Source organism: Rhinolophus sinicus, chromosome 1 (genome assembly GCF_057876585.1).
Source record: "Rhinolophus sinicus isolate RSI-liver-muscle chromosome 1, RSI-T2T, whole genome shotgun sequence".
Lineage (NCBI taxonomy): Eukaryota > Metazoa > Chordata > Mammalia > Chiroptera > Rhinolophidae > Rhinolophus > Rhinolophus sinicus.
In genome coordinates, this window is record NC_142501.1 from 92,351,563 (window position 1) to 92,370,331 (window position 18,769).

At 38.0% G+C, this 18,769-nt stretch overlaps 2 protein-coding genes across 49 annotated transcripts in view; one reads left to right on the forward strand and one right to left on the reverse strand.

Moving 5' to 3' along the window:
- The window catches only part of DCP1B (decapping mRNA 1B), a 51,840-nt gene extending 33,792 nt beyond the window's left edge, over positions 1-18,048 (reverse strand). Inside the window, exons 1-3 of one of the 5 annotated variants that reach the window (XM_088801833.1) lie at positions 17,645-18,048; positions 12,050-12,090; positions 7,808-7,935 (exon numbers count right to left, since the gene is read on the reverse strand). In XM_088801833.1, the coding sequence (XP_088657959.1) occupies positions 7,808-7,935; positions 12,050-12,090; positions 17,645-17,794 (319 nt within the window). In that variant the 5' untranslated portion in view covers positions 17,795-18,048. The remainder of the gene's footprint in view (positions 1-7,807; positions 7,936-12,049; positions 12,091-17,644) is intronic. The other 4 variants (XM_074325163.2, XM_074325164.2, XM_019757273.3 and 1 more) reach the window with 4 other exon arrangements.
- The window catches only part of CACNA1C (calcium voltage-gated channel subunit alpha1 C), a 721,586-nt gene that overhangs the window by 13,169 nt on the left and 689,648 nt on the right, over positions 1-18,769 (forward strand). The window lies entirely within an intron of this gene.

The following is an 18,769-nucleotide window of genomic DNA, read 5'->3' on the forward strand; positions in this document are numbered from 1 at the left end:
AGTTATCTTTTTCATTAAATGAAGAGAGATTGAGGTTTTGACTTCTTTATTTTGCTCTTCTTTATTATCCAATTTAAGGGAGGGATAGTTATCTCCTTTTTTTTTTTAACCTCGTGAATCTAAAAAACTCCACGAGAAAATTCAACACAAACCTCTATCAACTCTACCTCTGTCTGCTTGAAGTGTCTAAATATGGCCTATGTCATATAAAGGCCAAAATGAAATGACAAGAGAGAGTCTTCACTCTACAGATCTTGAGGGGTAGAATTTTAAAAAACCGGTCCTCAGTGAAGCTGGGTTCATTGTCAAAAGAATGATGAATGAATCTACAGTCATCATAGAATATATAAATGATCTGTAATCATTATATAAAGTATTTGAATTATTTGGAAACACTGAGGTATTTATGACTCTAGAAGCACCTTGGGTAAACCCCTTTTGTAAATCTTTGATGTCAGACATTGAAAAGGCATCTACAAATAAACAAAACTAAAACCAAATGACTACAGCTGCAAAGGCAATCAGTACTAGATATTAAGGAGGGAAATAAAACAAAATAAACCATAAAGATAAACAGATCCATGATTCCAGTCAAGATGGCAGAGTAGGTAAATGCTGCGCTTGCCTCCTCTCAAAACCACATCAAAATTACAACTACAGAACAACCAACTAGTCTGAAGTCTAGTTGAACAGAAGTCCTACAACTAAGGACATACAGAAGAAGCCACCTCGAGACTGGAAGGAGGGGCAGAGGCATAGAATGAGCTGATCTCACACTTATGTGTGGCATTAAAAATTGGGAGGGATATCTCCCAGAGGAGTGAGGGGTCCCATCCCCACACCAAGATCCCAGGGAAGAGAAGTCCCCACAACTTCTGGCTGGGAAAACCAGCAGAGATTGTGGCTGAGTAAGATGGAGGGCGGCTGCAGTCCTAGGTATTCCTGTTAAAGGGCTCACACATGGACTTACTGAAGGACCCATTTGCTCTGAGCTCCAGTGCTGGGGCAGCAGCTTGAAAGGCACCAGGGACACACGGTGAGGAATGAATTGTCTGGCTTCAGGGTGAGGGCTGGAGGGGCAGCTTTCTCTCAGACAGAAGGGCTGGCAGAAGCCATTGTTTCTTCGTTGAGCCCTCCCACTCCCAGCCTGAAGATGCAGGTGGCCTCCATATCTGAGACTCCATCAACCTAATACCATTCATCCCGCCCTGGTGATTCACTGAGACCCACCCCATCCAACCTGCAGGCCCACCCAAGCTGCTTCCAGTGGCTTTCCCATACAAATGGCCTGTCTTGGTTCATGCTGAAGATTTTTCTAAAATCTCTCAAGGCATCACAAAACCCAAACAAGCAACAGCTGGCCTTGACATGCCCCCTACCACTTGCTGACCAGCCTCAAACCTGGCACTAGTGGCAGCCAGCCTTGGTCTGAGACTTGGCCTCTCCCAGGCACCTCCAAGCCCAGTGTGAGTGGCAGCCATCTGCGGATTGCTTTGTGGCTCATGCCAGGCAGGTCACAGGCTGCAGCTAAACTTGGCCTGTGGTGGGGCTCTTAACATGAGGCCTCAGGACTGCTATGAATCAAGCCAGAGCACCACCCAGCTGCCTCTATGGATGACACACCCAAAAGGCAGACTGAGCAGGCACCAGAGCCCTGCTAAAGTGAACCCTGCTCTGTAGGGTCAGCCCCTGCACCACAGCTCCTCCACTGTAGTCACGCCCAGCCCTCACAACCAATCAGCCAGAGGGTCAATCTCTTCCACTGATGGGCAAACAGCAACCAAGATTCAACTACAACAGAAGGGCACACACAACCCACACAAAGGAAACACCTGGAGAACCAGGCTCAGGTGACCAGGAAGACTGTGACCCTGGGGCCCAGCGGACACCTACTACATAAGGCCACTCTTCTAAGACTGTGAGATAGCTTTAGGTAGCACCTCTACCTAATACATAGAAACAAACACGGAGGCAGTCAAAATAAGGAGACAAAGAAATGTGTCCCAAGTGAAAGAACAGAACAAAGTTCCAGAAAAAGAGCTAAACACAATGGAGACAAGCAATCTACCAGACATAGAGTTCAAAACACTGGTTATAAGGATGCTCAGTGATCTCAATGAGAACTTTAACAAAGAGAAAGGAAACATAAAAACAGAGATAAGAAACATAAAAAAGAACCAGTCAGGAATGAAGAATACAATAAATGAAATAAAGAATAGAGAGAATCAATAGATTAGATGAAGCGGAGGCTCAAACCAGCGATTCAGAAGTTAAGGTAGCAGCAAACACCCAATCAGAACAGCAGTAAGAGAAAAGAATCCAAAAATATGAGGATAGTTTAAGGGGCCTCTGGGACAACATCAAGTGTACCAACATTTGCATCATAGGGGTACCAGGAAGAGAAGAGACAGATAAAGGAATTGAAAATCTATTTGAAGAAATAGTTGCTGAAAAATTCCCAAACCTGGCGAAGGAAAGTCATACAAGCCCAGAAAGCACAGAGAGTCTTAAACAAGATGAACCCAAACAGACCCATACCAAAACACATCATAATTAAAATGCCAAAGATTGAGAATCTTAAAAGCAGGAAGAAAAAAGCAGTTAGTTACCTATAAGGCAGCTCCCATGAGACTGTCAGCTGATTTCTCAACAGAAACTTTGCAGGCCAGAAGGGATTGGCAAGAAATATTTCAAGTGATGAAAAGCAAGTGCCTACAACAAAGATTACTCTACCCAGAAAGGCTGTAATTTAGAATCGAAAGACAGATAAAGAGCTTCCCAGACAACAAAAAGCTAAAGGAGTTAGCTTTTTCCAAACCAGTATTACAAGGAATCTTAGAGGGACTTCTTTAAGAAAAAGAAAAAAATATTCAAAAATATGAATAACAAAATGCCAATAACTACATATATATCAACAATTATTTTAAGTGTAAATGGATTAAATACTCCAGTCAAAAGATAAAGTGGCTGAATGTATAAGAAAATGAGACCCTTACATATGCTGCCTAAAAGAGACTCACTTCAGATCTAACGACACACATAGGGTGAAAATAAAGGGATGAGAAAATATATTTCATGAAAAAAAAAATCTGGGGTAGCAATATTTACAACAGAAAAAATAGATTGTAAAACAAAAGCTATAACAAGAGACAATGAAGGATCCAGTAATTCCACTTCTGGTTATTTATTGAAGAAACCCAAAATACTACTTTGAAGAGACATCTGTATCCACATGTTCATTGTTGCATTATTTGTAACAGCCAAGCATGGAGGCAGCCTGGGTATCTATCAATGGATGAATGGATAAAGAAGAGGTGGCACATATGCACAATGGAATATCAGTCAGCCATAAAAAAAGAATGAAATACTGCCATCTGCAACAACATGGATGGATCTAGAGGGCATTGTGCTGAGTAGAGTTAGGTCAGACAGAGAAAGACAGATGCCATGTGATTTGGTATAGTACATGATTTCACTTATAAATGAAATCTAAAGAACAAAATAAACAAATAAAACAGAAACAATCTCAGATACAGAGAACATTTTTGGTTTTATTTTTTTATTAGTTTCAGGTGTACAAAACAACATAGTGATTAGACATTTATATACCTCACAAAATGATAACCCCAACAAGTCTATTATCCATCTGACATTGTATATAGTTAACAATGTTGACTATATTCCCTATGCTGTACTTTATATCCCTGTGACTATTTTAATTATAGTTGATATTCAATATTATATTACTTTCAGGTATACAGCGTAGTGGTTAGACATTTATATAATTTATTAAGTGATCCCCCTGATAAGTCTAGCACCCGTCTGATACTACAGTTTTTTTATAATATTGACTGTATTCTCCATACTGTACTTTACATGTGCATGACTATTTTGTAACTACCAATTTCTACTTAATTCCTACACCTTTCTCACCCAGGCCCCAACACCCCTCCCACTAGTAACTATCAGTTTGTTCTCTCTATCTACAAGTCTGTTTCTGTTTTATTAGTTCATTTATTTTGTTCTTCAGAGTCCACATATATGGGAAATCATATGATATTTGTCTTTCTGTTTGACTTATTTCACTTAGCATAATACCCTCTAGGTCTATCCATGTTGTCATAAATGGTAAGATTTCATTCTTTTTTATGGCAAAGTAATATTCCACCATATATATGTACCACATCTTCTTTATCCAATCATCTATTGATGAGCATTTCAGTTGTTTCCATACCTTGTCTATTGTAAATACTGCTGCAATGAACATACGGGTGCATATATCTTTTCAAATTAGTGTTTTGGATTTCTTTGGATAAATACCCAAGAGTGGAATAGCTGGGTCATAAGGTAGTTCTATTTTCAATTTATTGAGGAACCTCTACACTGCCTTCCATAGCGGCTGCACCAATTTGCAATCCCACCAACAATGTATGAGGGTTCCCTTTTCTTCACAACTTCACCAGCACTTATTGTTTGTTGATTTATTGATGATAGCCATTCTCACAGGTGTGAGGTGATAACTCATTGTGGTTTTAATTTGCATTTATCTGATGATTAGTGACACTGAACATCTTTTCATGTCTGTTGGCCATGTGTATGTCCTCTTTGGAGAAATGTCTATTCAGGTCCTCTGCCCATTTATTAAATGGATGGTTTGGGGATTTTTTTTTTTTTTTTTTTGGTGTTGAGTTGTATGAGTTTTTAAATAAATTTTGGATATTAACCCCTTATTCAATATATCATTGGCAAATATCTTCTCCCATTTAGTAGGATGTCTTTTTGTTTTGTTGGTGATTTCCTTTGCTGTGCAAAACCTTTTTAGTTTGATGTAATTTTTTTCTTTTGTTTTCCTTGCCCGAGGAGATATATCAGTAAAAATATTAGTAAGGGTAATTTCTGAGAGTTTACTGCCTATATTTTCTTGTTTTTTAAATTTCTCTTTCTGATAGTTTATTAGTGTATAAAAATGTAACTGATTTCTGAATATTAATTTTATATCCTGCTATTTTACTAAATGCCTTTATCAGTTCTAATAGTTTTTTAGTGGAATCTTTGGGGTTCTCTATATATAGTATCATGTCCTGCAAATAATGACTGTTCCACTTCTTCCTTTCCAATTTGGATGTCTTTTCTTTTTCTTGTCTGATTCTTGTGCTGGAACTTTCAGTACTATGTTGAATAAAAATGGTGAAAGTGGGCATCCTTGTCTTTTCCTCATCTTAAGGAGAATGCTTTTAGCTTTACACCTTTGAGTAAGACAGTAGCTGTAGGCTTGTCATATATGGCCTTTATTATGTTGAGATATGTTTCCTCTATTTCCACTTTGCTGAGAGTTTTTATCATAAATGGATGTTGGATTTTATCAAATGCTTTTTCAATACAGAGAACATTTTGATGGTTGCCAGCTGGCAGAGAGGTTGGGGACGGGGGTAAAAGAGGGGAAGGGATTAAGAAGTACAAATTGGAAGTTACAAAATAGTCATGGGGATATAAATTATAGCATAAAGAATATAGTCATTAATATCGTAATAACTATCTATGGTATCAGATGGGTACTAGATTTATCAGGGTGATCACCTCATAAGTTATATAAATGTCTTATTGCTATGTTGTACACCTGAAACTAATATAATATTGTATGTCAACTCTAATTGAAAAATAAAACAATTATTGTAAAAAAAAGATAAACAGAGCTATTCCCTTCCATTCTTTGTTACACAACTGATTCCATTTCTTCCTTATAGAAATTCATTAGAAACATTTTAATATGCATCCCAAAGGTTGCCTTCAATTTGCTTTCATGTTAATAGTAGAGAGCAGTACATGTAGTGTAGAAAAAGCAATGAAACTGAAATCAGAATTTGTGAATTTCTGTCAAATCTGTCACACCTCACTGAGCCTCAGTTTTCTCATCAGCAAAATGGCAATGAAAATGTTTACCGTACAAAGTTGTGATTATGCAATATGGTAAATTAAATGAAAACGACTAGGGCAATGCCATCAAATAGAAATATAGGGTGAACCACAAATGTGAGCCATATACGTAATTTTAAATAAAAAAATAAAAAGCAGGTGAAATTAATTTTAATAATATATTTTATTTAACTCAATATATTTAAAATATTATTTCAACAGGTAAATCAATATAAAATTATTGAGCTTCTTTAAACATCTTTTTGTATTAAGTCTTTGAAAATCAGTGTTTATTTTACACTCAGCACAGCTCAGTTTGGACTAGCCACATTTCAAGTGCTCAATAGCCACAGGCAGCTAGATTCCCATATTAGACAGCATTGGCCTAGAACCAAGATGAGGCTTCATATATGTTTATCAGATCCAAATAATATTTCCTATCAGACAAATCCTGTGGGACTTAGGAAAGTTCATTTTAAAATCAACCACATTAAAGAGTTTGTATTTTTACATTTTTGATATAGTATATGATATAATATACAATATGTAATGTAATAATTTAAAATATTACCTATACTAAATAGACCAAGTATTTATCCAAAATAAGAGTTACCAAAATGTTTATTTAAGTCACTAATTAAATCATTTATTTTATATTTATGTGGTTATTTTATTTATCAGGATTTGAATTATACATTCAACACAGAATCTAGTAATCTCAAAAAAGAAAATAAAACCTGACATTACTATAAGCATACAAACAATCAAACTGCAAGCTAACATTGATTAAACTACACTTTCCAGAAAAGAAAGAGGAATAGAAAACAAAATATTTCTCTATCTTACTAATTTTTTACTCATAGGACTTACTATTAGGTGTCAACCATATTCTGTAAATAATAAGATGACACCTATCATGATAATTATATGTGAATATAAGAAAATATAGCATTAAAATGTTATACTTACTGCAAAACAATTCATTGGGGTTTAAACATTAAATATTACTTATATTACATGATTAAGATTACACTGAACAGTATATAGTAGGCAAACCCTTGTATCTTGAGCTCAAAGAGTAGGGTAGAAAATGTACGGAAAACATTTAACTACAAGGTCTTTTTGAAAATTATCCACAATGCACAGAGCCTGTGCGTGCACAGAAACATTTATATATTCATTAGTATGCTCTCGTTTTCTATATATGGAAATGCTTCTGCAGTTTATATATTTTTCATCAATTTTTCTCTGGGCTGCCCAATAGTCCAGCACAAGTGTTCAGATAAGATACAGGAGTAAAATGGAAACAGAATATTGGATAGGCAATTGCTACCTCATTTCGAATCTGACAAGGACCATTTAGTTTTCTAATATAACTTTAACATTACACAGTCTTATAAAATTCTTAAGAACCCAAACTCTTCGGACTTTATTTTTCATTAACTATATATTTAAAAGATGGCACTTATAGAATATCGTCCCTCTCCCTCAAACATATTATCAGAAGACGGCTCAGTCAGAAGTGACACATACGAAATAGTGCATCAGCTGAATCACTAATTCTGTGTTGTACAGTACCACCTACGTCTCCCTCTGCAGACTCCTGACCACGAACTCCTCACCCAGCCCTGCTCAGGCTTATAGCCTGATGGGTTCACACTACAAAGTGGTCTAACTGCAGAAAACAGGGTTTAAATATCTACAACATCATATTCACTTAAAGGTTCCCAAATAAGCAGCTATTCCATCAATTAGACAAGCATTTCCCACGCTAGCCAATGCCAATCGCTACAACCACTGATACCAAACAAACACAAAGACATACACTGTACAATTTTAAATACTTGGCCAAACTGCACAAATAAAACTACCCAATGCAGTAAGAAAGACTCACATCTGGCATTTCTGTAGAGAAGGAAAGGGTCCTGGAGCTGGAAATCCAGGTCTTTAGTAATGGGTTCTGTCCTATTCTCCATGCTCAGCCTATTCATAATGGTGAAACCATGCTTTGGAGATGCAGACCTAAGAGTCACAAGGGTTGGGAGGACATCAAAAGACAAGTGGTTCAGTATAGTACACTTTCACTATAACTACATTCCTACATGTCTTCAACCTTTTCGTATGTATATACAACTTTGTGTAAGCGGACTGTACACACACAAAGCAATGATTTTTTACTATTGGTTAATACCATTAACGTATTATGTAACACATGCAGCATGACTGCCATTACTGATCCTTTGGTAAAATCAAGCCCTACTTATTTTACTATGTGTATAAATATCTTGTTTCCCTATCTAGGTTGTAAATTCCTTTAAGGCTTGTAAAATAGTTGTAAAAAAAAAGGTTGTAAAATAGTAACTACTATTTTAAAAATTACATTTAAAGAATCTTTTTTTCATGTTTTTATTTTTATTTTTTTTAAATTAAAAGTTGATTGGGGTGACGATTGTTAGTAAATTTACATAGGTTTCACGTGTACAACTCGGTATTACATCATCTATACCTCACATTGTGTGTTTTCCACCCAGAGTCAGTTCTCCTTCCATCACCATATATTTGATCCCATTTACCCTCATCTACCACCCCTCTTCCTAAAGAATCTTGATAATACAGAGTGTACATCACAATAAAGAAATTTTTCATAGAAAATGTTGGTGTTGGTCTGAAATTGAAAACTGCATTAATTTTTTTAGAGAAATAATGAAACTCTGGTCAATGAACTTGTGAGGAAATACAGTATAATTAAAAGTTTATATAATTTAATGCAAAGAGCAGATATTTTGTTTTCTTTAATACAAAGCAAACAGCTTTATGGATCAACTACTATAAAGTTTTCTCCATAAAAATATGGCATTAGTGACTCTTTTTCATTTCATTAAATAAACCTTGGTGCCTACTCTCTGTCAGGTAGAAAGAACCCAAATTATAGAGTATGAACTCTACAACTACGTATATGTATACCCTGGGGTGACAGCCAAATAGCAATTCAACAATGCAACTTCTGGTAACAAATGAAACACTACATGCATACACATTGAAAGTGAAAGCAGAATTCACTTATTTACTTTAAACTAGGGCACCGGGGTAACAAACCCACAGAAATGTTATGAACAATAGGAAGAACAGGTGTTTATATCTTAGTTTTATTTCACCTCTAACCATTTGATGCTGATAAGTATAGCTACATCACCACTTACAGAATATCCTTTTGAGTCCTCCAATTTTAAAATTGATGGAAGGCAATCCTTGCCTAATTTATTTGACAAAGAGGTAAAGTAGAGGTAGGCATTATAATCAAAACCAGAAATAATCATGACAATCATTTCAACTTAAATTCTGAGGAAGAATGAAAATTGACTTCCAACAATCTCTGACAGAGGGTCCTTTGGAAGTGTCAAGGTTAGAAATGACCCATGGGTGTCTCTATGAACTTTGTTACAGAAAAGAAGACATGAGAGAAAACAAAGAAGGAAATAATTTTTAAAGTCGGATCACATGTTTTTATATAGAATCAGAATTGGACTCCAAGTATTTCATTATCACAACAGGACCCCCTCTGAAATAGTATGGGTACTATACCATCTCCTAATTTATAAAATGGGCTCAGGGGGTAATGTGCCAATTGCTCTAAAGCAAAATATATCACCGGCAGCTCCACTACCTGTACCCAAGACTCCTTTTGATTTTTATGAGCTTTCTGTCATTTTTCTAGTGAGGAAAGATCTCAACACACTAGAATCTGGCAGGGGACGGAGCTTCGCCCCTCTGGGGGAAGAAGGGAGAGAGTAGAGAGGGCTCCTATTCTTGAGGGGTTAGATATGGGGAAGACAAGAGAGAAACAGGGGAGGATCTGTTTCCCAATTCAATGGTTTGTTTAACTGACAGCTCCATTAGGAACTCAAAGTAAATTAAGAAGTCCCTGAAAATGCAAACCTATATTTGGTTTGGGTACAAAATACTTGTATAATCTGTTACTCTTATGTACTCAAAATAATGATGATGATGATGATAATAATAACCCTACTAAAAAATCCCTGAAAAATTATTAATGCATATTAAATATTATCTTTCCTTTCACTTCTCAAAAGAAAAATACTTGTTATGGGAAATGAATGAGAATGCAGATCATGTGCTTGGTGCACTGTAAAGTTCAATTGTTTGGTTTTCTTTTCACACTTCGGAATTCTCAAGAGTAGTCTATACTGAATAAACTCACTCGGTGTTGTTCTGATGCTTTTGGAATGTTTGGAATATAATGTAAACTAATACAGCCAGTGACTCTTGGGCACTCCCACTGCATTTCTGAAACTGAATAAACTGCCCTCCTCCTAACATACTCCAAAGCCCTCCCTCTTCCTTTCTTTCCACTCCCACTTCTCCTTCCACCCACAGACTAGCGCGTTGCCTGCACTGTTCTTGCTGTGCCCGCATCTGGCCTCTGCACTCTTCTAGCTCTGCTTTTACCGTCATGGCCGACTCATCTCTGTACCTGCTGGCTCTAAAACCAGCCATTAGTTTTCCTCAGCTTCCTCTTTATACTCTCTCCTTCAGAGAACATGTTTTTCTCTCACGGTTTCAATGACCAAATTCATGCAGATGACTCCAAACTGTATCTCCAGCCTTGACCTTATCTCGAGTGGCTGGATGTCTCCATTTGAATGTCCTGCTATCACTCCAAAACCATTATTTCAAAATAAAACTAAAATTTATCCTCAAACCAGATTCTTGACCTCCTATTTTTCCAGTCCATCAATGATTACGTCATTCTCTGAGACTTCCATTTCAAAATCTTAATGTTATTTTAAAATTTCACCATCCCTTCTATATAGTCTTTCAATAAATCCTTTCCATTACAACTTCTGTCACTCTGGTCCATACGCTCATCATCTCATATCTACTCCACTGCAGTCATCTTTTCAATGTCTTTCCCTATCTCCAGTTTCTTCCAGAACCAATGCGCCCTCACAACGCTGATACACTGACTTTTCCCACACATTTTACTGTCATTCTGTTACCCCTGTTTGCAAACCTTCAGTGACTCCATACTGCTAAGAAAATAAATTTCGAAATCCTTAGTCTGACATTCTAAGCCAGCCAAATCGCTTTACCCTTACTGTCAACTTCTAATGAATATAAGCCAGGATAAGCTCTCTGCACCAGTCATTTGTATGACTGTCCCTTTATCACAATAGGTTCCATGCCTCTGCTGGAGACTGCCCTCCCCCCTTTCCTATGCGATTAAGTCCCACCTCATTCCTGAGGCCTGCTCAGGACTCACGGGCTCTCTAAAGCCTCCCACAACCTCAGTAGCCAATGTCTTGCTTATAATCCATCAGCTTGCACTTAGGATAGCCTGTCTGCATTGTGGTTCATCTTTAAATATGAGTGTACGTGTAAAAAATATACACTTTTGTGTGTGTGTGTATGTGTGTGTATTTTCTGTCTCCCAGGGAAATGTTAGCCCTGGAAGGGTTTGTGCTAGGCCTCCGTGTTTATCTTTGTACCGCATTGAGAGTGATGGAGTTCAGCCGTGACACTTTATGTGAATAAAAAGTTCAGCTATTAAGACAATATATATACTATATGTCTCTGTGTACATGTGTGATATTAAGAATATCTGATAAATTACTAACATAAGCTGATTATTAAATTTTTCAATAATTAATTTAAAGCATTTATTAAACCTATCCTGAAATGTACTCTATTAACTAGACAATGGAGGACTCAAAGACATCTTTAATTTTGGATTATGCTTCTTTAAAAAGTGAAGGGCAGGGGGAGGGAGACACATCAATAAAACCCTTTTCTAAATATTGATTAAATAATCTAAGATTCTTAATAGTGTACTTCTAGCTTGTTGCCAATGCACTATAATCAAGAATGATGTATCATTCATTTGAATTAGTTACTTAATGCTACTTTTAAAAGAACACAGAGATTCATCTATATTGAAGTTTAAATTATATTCTGAAATTAGTATGCCTCACACTATCCCAGGTGGCATTATTCAGTATTCCGTTCCTTATGTTAACTAAAAACTCAAAATTAAGATTCAGTTCTTTTACTTCTCTTTGAAATAAAACTACAATTAAGAATGACCGTCAGTTTCTTTATAAAACTAAAAGACTCGTACCTTGTGTAAACAAATAAGGTTCCTTCCACATCAGTCTTCTCCTAAAAAATAAAAACAAAACACACAGCAAAATACGTATATTTTCATCAACAGTAAACATTCACAGAGGTTAGAGAACAGAAACTTCTTACGGAAGAGGAATTCTACCCAGTTTCCAGCAGGGCCAAATCTAAGCATCTAATCTAAGAGGGGTTATTCTTAGAGAAAGGAGAAAAGCAGTTTCTCTACTAGTCTGTGGCTCTGCTGATTAAGCAGCAGGGAACAGTCACTCTCCTTTTGTCATTTACAAAGTAAGCCATCATTATCTCTCCTTACCAAATACAGGGATAGCAACACACCTTTGGCTAAAACAGTAAGAAAATAACTGTGCTCCATGGATTTCATTAGAAAGAAGAGGTTGTAGTAAGTGTGCTGCCATTTCCTCTACCCTCCGAACTAGGTATATGGCAACCTGCAGAATCAATGATGTCTGTATCTCATTACCCTGCTCTTTATTTTCTGGGTTCATTTTCTCTTGCTACATTCTGTCACCCAAGAGAGGAGATGATGTGCCAATAACTCTACTTTGACTACTACATAGAAGACAGCAATGAGGCTGGAGTTTTCAGATAATCACCTACTGGGTGTGGAATATTTAGAGTCAAGTTCTGATTTTTGAAATCAAGTTAGAAACATTACTGAGCTAGGACTCAAAAAATGTGCCTGAAAGAAACTGGGAGCGGTGGTCAAGTATAATTTTAGTTCACTTGGAAAGGCTCTTTTCCACTTCAACGAAGGTAGGACCAGGCCCTGATAAGAATGTTCAATACATTGCATTTGAAAAAAAAATTAAATACCCATTTGTTTGGTTAACTAGTAATCAGACTACCATAACTCAGAATTTTAAAATGTACGTTTGCTATTTACATGCTTTAATGTCAGCATTCTATTTAATCTCACAGGATTTTACTATTAATACCCATTACCAAAATCGTTCAATGTTTACTCGGTAATTTTGGTGAAAACCCACTCTTTAAGAACAAAGGCATAATATTAAAATGATAACTTTTAAAGGCACACACACAGAATTGGAAGCATGAGCCTTTCATAAGCTCGATTTCAGCAGTCTTCTTCATCACTGTGGTTCAGTGGGTCTCATAGTTCATCGGGTCCCCTTAGCAGCAGTAGCATCACTGGGAACTTGTAAGAAATGCAAATGCATGGGTCCATCCCCAGCCCTACTGGAGTCAGAAACTCTGCTCAGCAATCTCGTTTTTTTATTAAGCTATCCAGGTGATTCTGATGTGTGCACTGCTTTAGTTCAATAACATATTCTCCGCCCATAGAACTATATTAGGAATCACGAAAACAAAATCCACAATGGCCAAAATTATGTCAAACATCACCAAACACTGTGTTTTAAGAGCAAATAGCTATTAAGAGTAAATTAGTTAGTAACAAGATTTTTAATCCTCATTATAGAATATTGTGAAATAAATTCTATACAATTAGAAATAAAGAATTTATAACAGTTAAAACAATTTTAGCCAGCCTTTTCTTTAATATATAAACATTAGTAAGAAAGTTAAGGAGTTCATTCTTAAACTGGATTTACTATGAAATTTGTATAAATCACTTCAATGTAGTATGAAAAGTATACTTATTTCTCAAATGGGGCCCATTTGCCACTGTGCTTTGAAAAATATTGTCAAAATGAAAAAAATTACACAGAAACATTATTTCTTTCTTTTTTTTTTTTTTTGGTAAACAAATGTGGTTAATTGCTACCCATTGAGAAATGTATATCCTGAGCGAACTTTAAGCTCTAAGAATTACTTCAACTCAAACCAACACAATATTAATCACTGAGAAAATGGCTACTACAGTACAAGAAATGCTACCTAAACAGTCTAAGTATTTGTGGGTGTCCCTAAAGTTTAATTAGTACTGTTGGCAAGTATTTACCAGCCCACAATGCCTTTAAGAATAAATTTGTAAAAATTAAATATTTAGTATTATTTATTAGTCAGGAAACTGAAGCCGAGATATAGGTGATGGAACTCGGGCTTTGAACCTATAGGCACTGTCAGTCTGTTGCTACAAGGTCAAAACACTTTCCTGTCTAGAATATTTGACCTTGGACTGTTTCATCTTAGATACCCAAATTGGGATATTTACATGCATCTACACAAATAAAGCCAAAAGTTTTGACTTGTTTCCTTCCTTAATGAAATAGTAATGGAAATTACCTTTTAAGAAAAAAGACTTTAATACCCAATTTTAGTTTTGAAAAATCTAGAATCAGAAATGTAAAAAGTACGCTTCTGAAATTACTCTTTAACTCACAAGCAATTCTTAAAACTGATATATATATATATATATATATATATATATATATATATATATATATATATAGCATCATACACAAAAAGCATGAGTTTGTTCACAGAAAGTAAATGTGTTTCAGTGATTATAATATTGGACCTGTAGTGGGGTTCTTGCTGGGTCATATTGGGCTAAACAGTTTATTATTCTATGTCTCAATTTCTCCACTGAAAAGAGATAACCAACCTACACCACTCAGGATCTTTTAATAAGAAAAAACGTATTTTTCATCAAAGGCTCTATAACACCTGGATAAAGAGGGCTTTGGAAGTGTAAACTCTGGTCTATTAAGGCTGAAACAGCTCAAATTCCTGCATTATCCTAGGTAACCAGACTTTTAATTTTTTTCCTTTCTGGACAAAGCCCAGGGTTGGGAGAATGTGAAATAGTTAAAACACAACTTTATTAGATCCTGCTTGGGGCCTCCAAATAGCAAGGAAGACTTTTATGTTAAAGTATTAGTTCACAGTTCTGGGGAATTTTAGCCTAAAATTTAAAAGCTCAATTTAATGATCTAATAGTATACTCTATTAAAAATAATCCAACAAGTGCTGAAAAATTAAGCAGTTCAAAATTTTAAATACAGTGGAATATAAACATGCTAATTTGCAAATTATTGGGACTCAGCACAATGTTTGAAACATTTACAACAACTCAATGCAATACTACTCATTATTCTAAATGATGAAAAAGTAGGTCTCCATCTACCCTGTAAATCTGTCTCAGGCATGTATGTAGCACTCGAGTCACCTAGGAAGCTTTCAGCAAACACCAAATGCTTGGGCTTCAGAGCCAGAGATTTTGATACACAGAACTCAGAAAATCACTAGCCAGAAACAACAGAACACTAGTTACTGAGGCAGTTTCTCGAGCTCAGCACTTTTGTAGGACATTTAGCAGCATCTCTGGCCTCTACCCTCTAGATGTCCGTAACACAATACACTCCCTCAGGGCAACAACCAACAATTTTCTCCAGACACTGTCAAATGTTGCCTGGAGGCAAAATCAATGCCAGTTAAGAACTACTGCTCTAAGGGCTGAGTGGTAAAAATAACACCAGGGTGATATTCTTTGACACACAGGTATTCTGGGGGAGTGGTCTTTCCTGGTAGTGGGAAGTAGGTCTAGCTCTAAAATATTCCTATCCCAGTCATGACATAACCTTTCTTAAAGCAGCTCATTTTCTGTCCACTCTTCCTAATTTCTCCTGCTCTGAATACATACGTCATTCTCCATCTATTTTCAGTGTAATAACTCCTTTCCTGTACACCCTACCTGCCTTCTTGCATTCGCTTTCTCCTTCATTCTCAAGAATGTTCTTTATTAGGTTTACATTCAAAAGGCTCCCATCCAGAAGGCCTGAGTGATGGCATATGGAGACAATGGTGACAATTTGTTTACCCCCAGCAACTAAACTAGGTCTGCAGCTAAACTGGGTCTCTCTTTTTTTTTCTGGCTAGCACACAGCCTTGAAGATTACTTTGAAAAGAATGACCTTTTACTGAATGAATTATGCCCTGTCTGAAGCAAGTCCAGGAAGCAGGAAAACACGATCCTGTAAAAAATGCATTGTGACACTTCTGCCATTCCATGAGGCTTTAGAAGGGCTTCACTGGGTCTCTAATAAACCTCTGTAACTATTTTAACAGGTATCTATCTCGCAGATCCTGTCAAAAGCCCATAAGAAACAATCAGTGTTCAAGAGGAATGCTCTCCTCTACATGTTAATTTCTCAGGATTCTCCAGACTCTAATCCTAGTGTCAAGTCAGTTTATAGAACTATGCATCCCCCATCCTTATCTCTTCTACAGAACTACCTTGACAGAATTATGACATTATGCCTTTGGCATTTTTTTTACAGAGGAGTGTAATAGTCATATGGAGAGTATCTTTGCATTTTTGTAGGTTGCCATTCATGAAATTGTGCACCATGCTGTTCAATGTCCTTTATATGAAGACCCAGGCTGCAAATTTCCTCTGAAAACGAAGGAGAAATAACCTCTCTCCTGACCAAGTGGTATACTTCCTGCTACAGAAGAATGAATATTAATGAGCTCTCCGTGTCTCCTTTCTTGCTTGGCTACTAGGAGAGCAGCCCTAAATTCCTTGCCCCATTTCAGTAACTTTCCCCAGTTGAGAATTTAGGGCAAAACCGTTCTCTTCTCTCCTATGTTAGGACTTACCTGTTTATTTTTGTTAGTGATTTTCAGGTGAATAATTAGGCTATATAAATGAATGTGGGTGTTTAAAAATACATGAATTTGTTCAATATGGATGTTTTTGCTTAAATTTTGGTATTTGTTACTGTCTAGGAGAATACATTTTAAAAAATCATCTGAAATCAGTCTATTCACCCAGGCTCTGTGCTTTATACCATTTTGCAACTTATTTAAAAGTAATTGAGGGACAGTGATATAATTGACGGATTAACATTATTTGGACAAGAAAAAACTCCATCTCTCTACATTCCAGTTGGGTGGGTTACAAAATCACACGCAGTAATTCCTGCGACAGGATTCAAGTGTCTTAGCTCCTACCCCGCTTCTAATTATGAGAAAAACCGAATACCATTCCACTGCTATTTATTAGGGCTCTGCTTTGAGAAGAGCATTAAAATACTTCGGCTCCCAAATGGACTCAAACATGTAACTCATGTTTGGTCTTGGTGGGCGGTGTGTAATAACCTTTCCAAGAGTCAGCCTCCTTTTAAGCGTTAGACCCAGCCCCATTTTGTCTTTTATTTCCCGACGTTTGCTTTTTTCCGGTGTATTATTCCCTGACTTCGCAACTTCCGATTTCTCCCCTTCTGCCAAGGTCTGATTTCTCTTTGACCCAAATGAGACTGAAGTTGCAGAACCAGAACTCTCCTCTCTCACTTGTCCCCTCTCCTTGCCTCTCAGCCCGTTTTCCGGTAACAGAATCGCGCTCCGCTTTCTCGGAGCACATCAGTCTTCCGGCCTCAAGTCCTCCCTCTCCTTCCGTTCTCAGGTCCTGTCCCCGACCGGTCTGGTCTCCCAACGTGGGCTACTCCCCGGGTGCAGGTGGTTTCACAGACCGGCCCCCCTCCTCCCAGGCCCCGGGGTACAATCTCCGCAGCTTCGGCCCGGGCCCGCGACCCCCACCATCTAGCTCCCGGCCTCGCGTCTCCTCCCCCGCCGGCGGCTCGAGCCCGGGTCGGACGAACGCGTCCCCCCCAGCCCTGCCTGCACGGCCCGTCGCGTCCGCACGCACCCACTCGTTGGCCCGATGGCCGAAAGTGTACAGAGCCACCTGGCTGGCCACGTCTACGATGCGGTTGATATAGGGGTCGTGGCGCTGCAGGGCCGCCAGGCTGATGTCTCGCCCCTTCCCCACCAGGCCGCCCGCCGCCACGGCCGCCATCTTCCCTCCCTCCCCGACATCAACCCGGGGCCCTCGGAAGCCACTCTAATAGATCGCAGAACGAGCGAGCCGCCTCGCCACCGAGGACACGCGGCGACCACACGTCCGGGGAGGCCTTCTTCCTTCAGCCACCCCCTTTCCTTCCGCGACGGACGCAAGACGCAACTAATCGATGGCCGCGCTCCCTCCCGCTGACGATCGTTGCCCCTGGCAACCGCAAGCCGGGGCCAGAGGTCTGAATTCCTCCCACTCAGTCCCCAGCTGTTTTCTTCCTGGTGCGCCTTTGAGCTGCACGCGCGATAGGATGTATCTCTTGGATGTGTTTGACGCCTTGGTGTGTCTTTTCTTTTGGCGCGCAGTGATCAAACCTACAATAATAAATAAGCCTCAAGCATTAATAACAGAAGAGAAAGAACTGATTTTTGCATGCGCTGACACCCAGTAGTTCTCCAAATGTGGTCCTGGAACTCCAGGGGGTCCCTGAGACCCTTTCAAGGGGTCTGCCAGGTCAAAACCATTTTCATGACAACACTAAGACTTATTTTAATCTTTTTCTGTGTTGACATTTGCACCAATGGCGCAAAATAATGGTGGGTAAAAGTGCAGGTGTCTTAGCAGGAATCAAGGCATAGGCACCAAAATGTGAAAGCTAGTGTCACTTGAAAGTGGTCTTGATAAAATAGTAGAAGTTTAATTTTATTAAAGTAACTCTTGGGTACACTTTTTAAATTCTGTGTGGGGGAAAATAGGAAGTATGCACAAAGCACGTGTGCCGAAGACCAAAGCGCCATGTTTATCTCCAGGAAAACACTTCCCTGCTTGAATTGCAAGCTGAACTAGTGTTTTTATTTTTATTTTCATGGAACACTCTTTACTTGAAAGAAAGATCACAAATTATGGTTATTCAGGCAGATATTTGACAGACAATTTTTTGAAAATAACGTGCACCTGCCACTTCCAGGAAAACAAGAGACA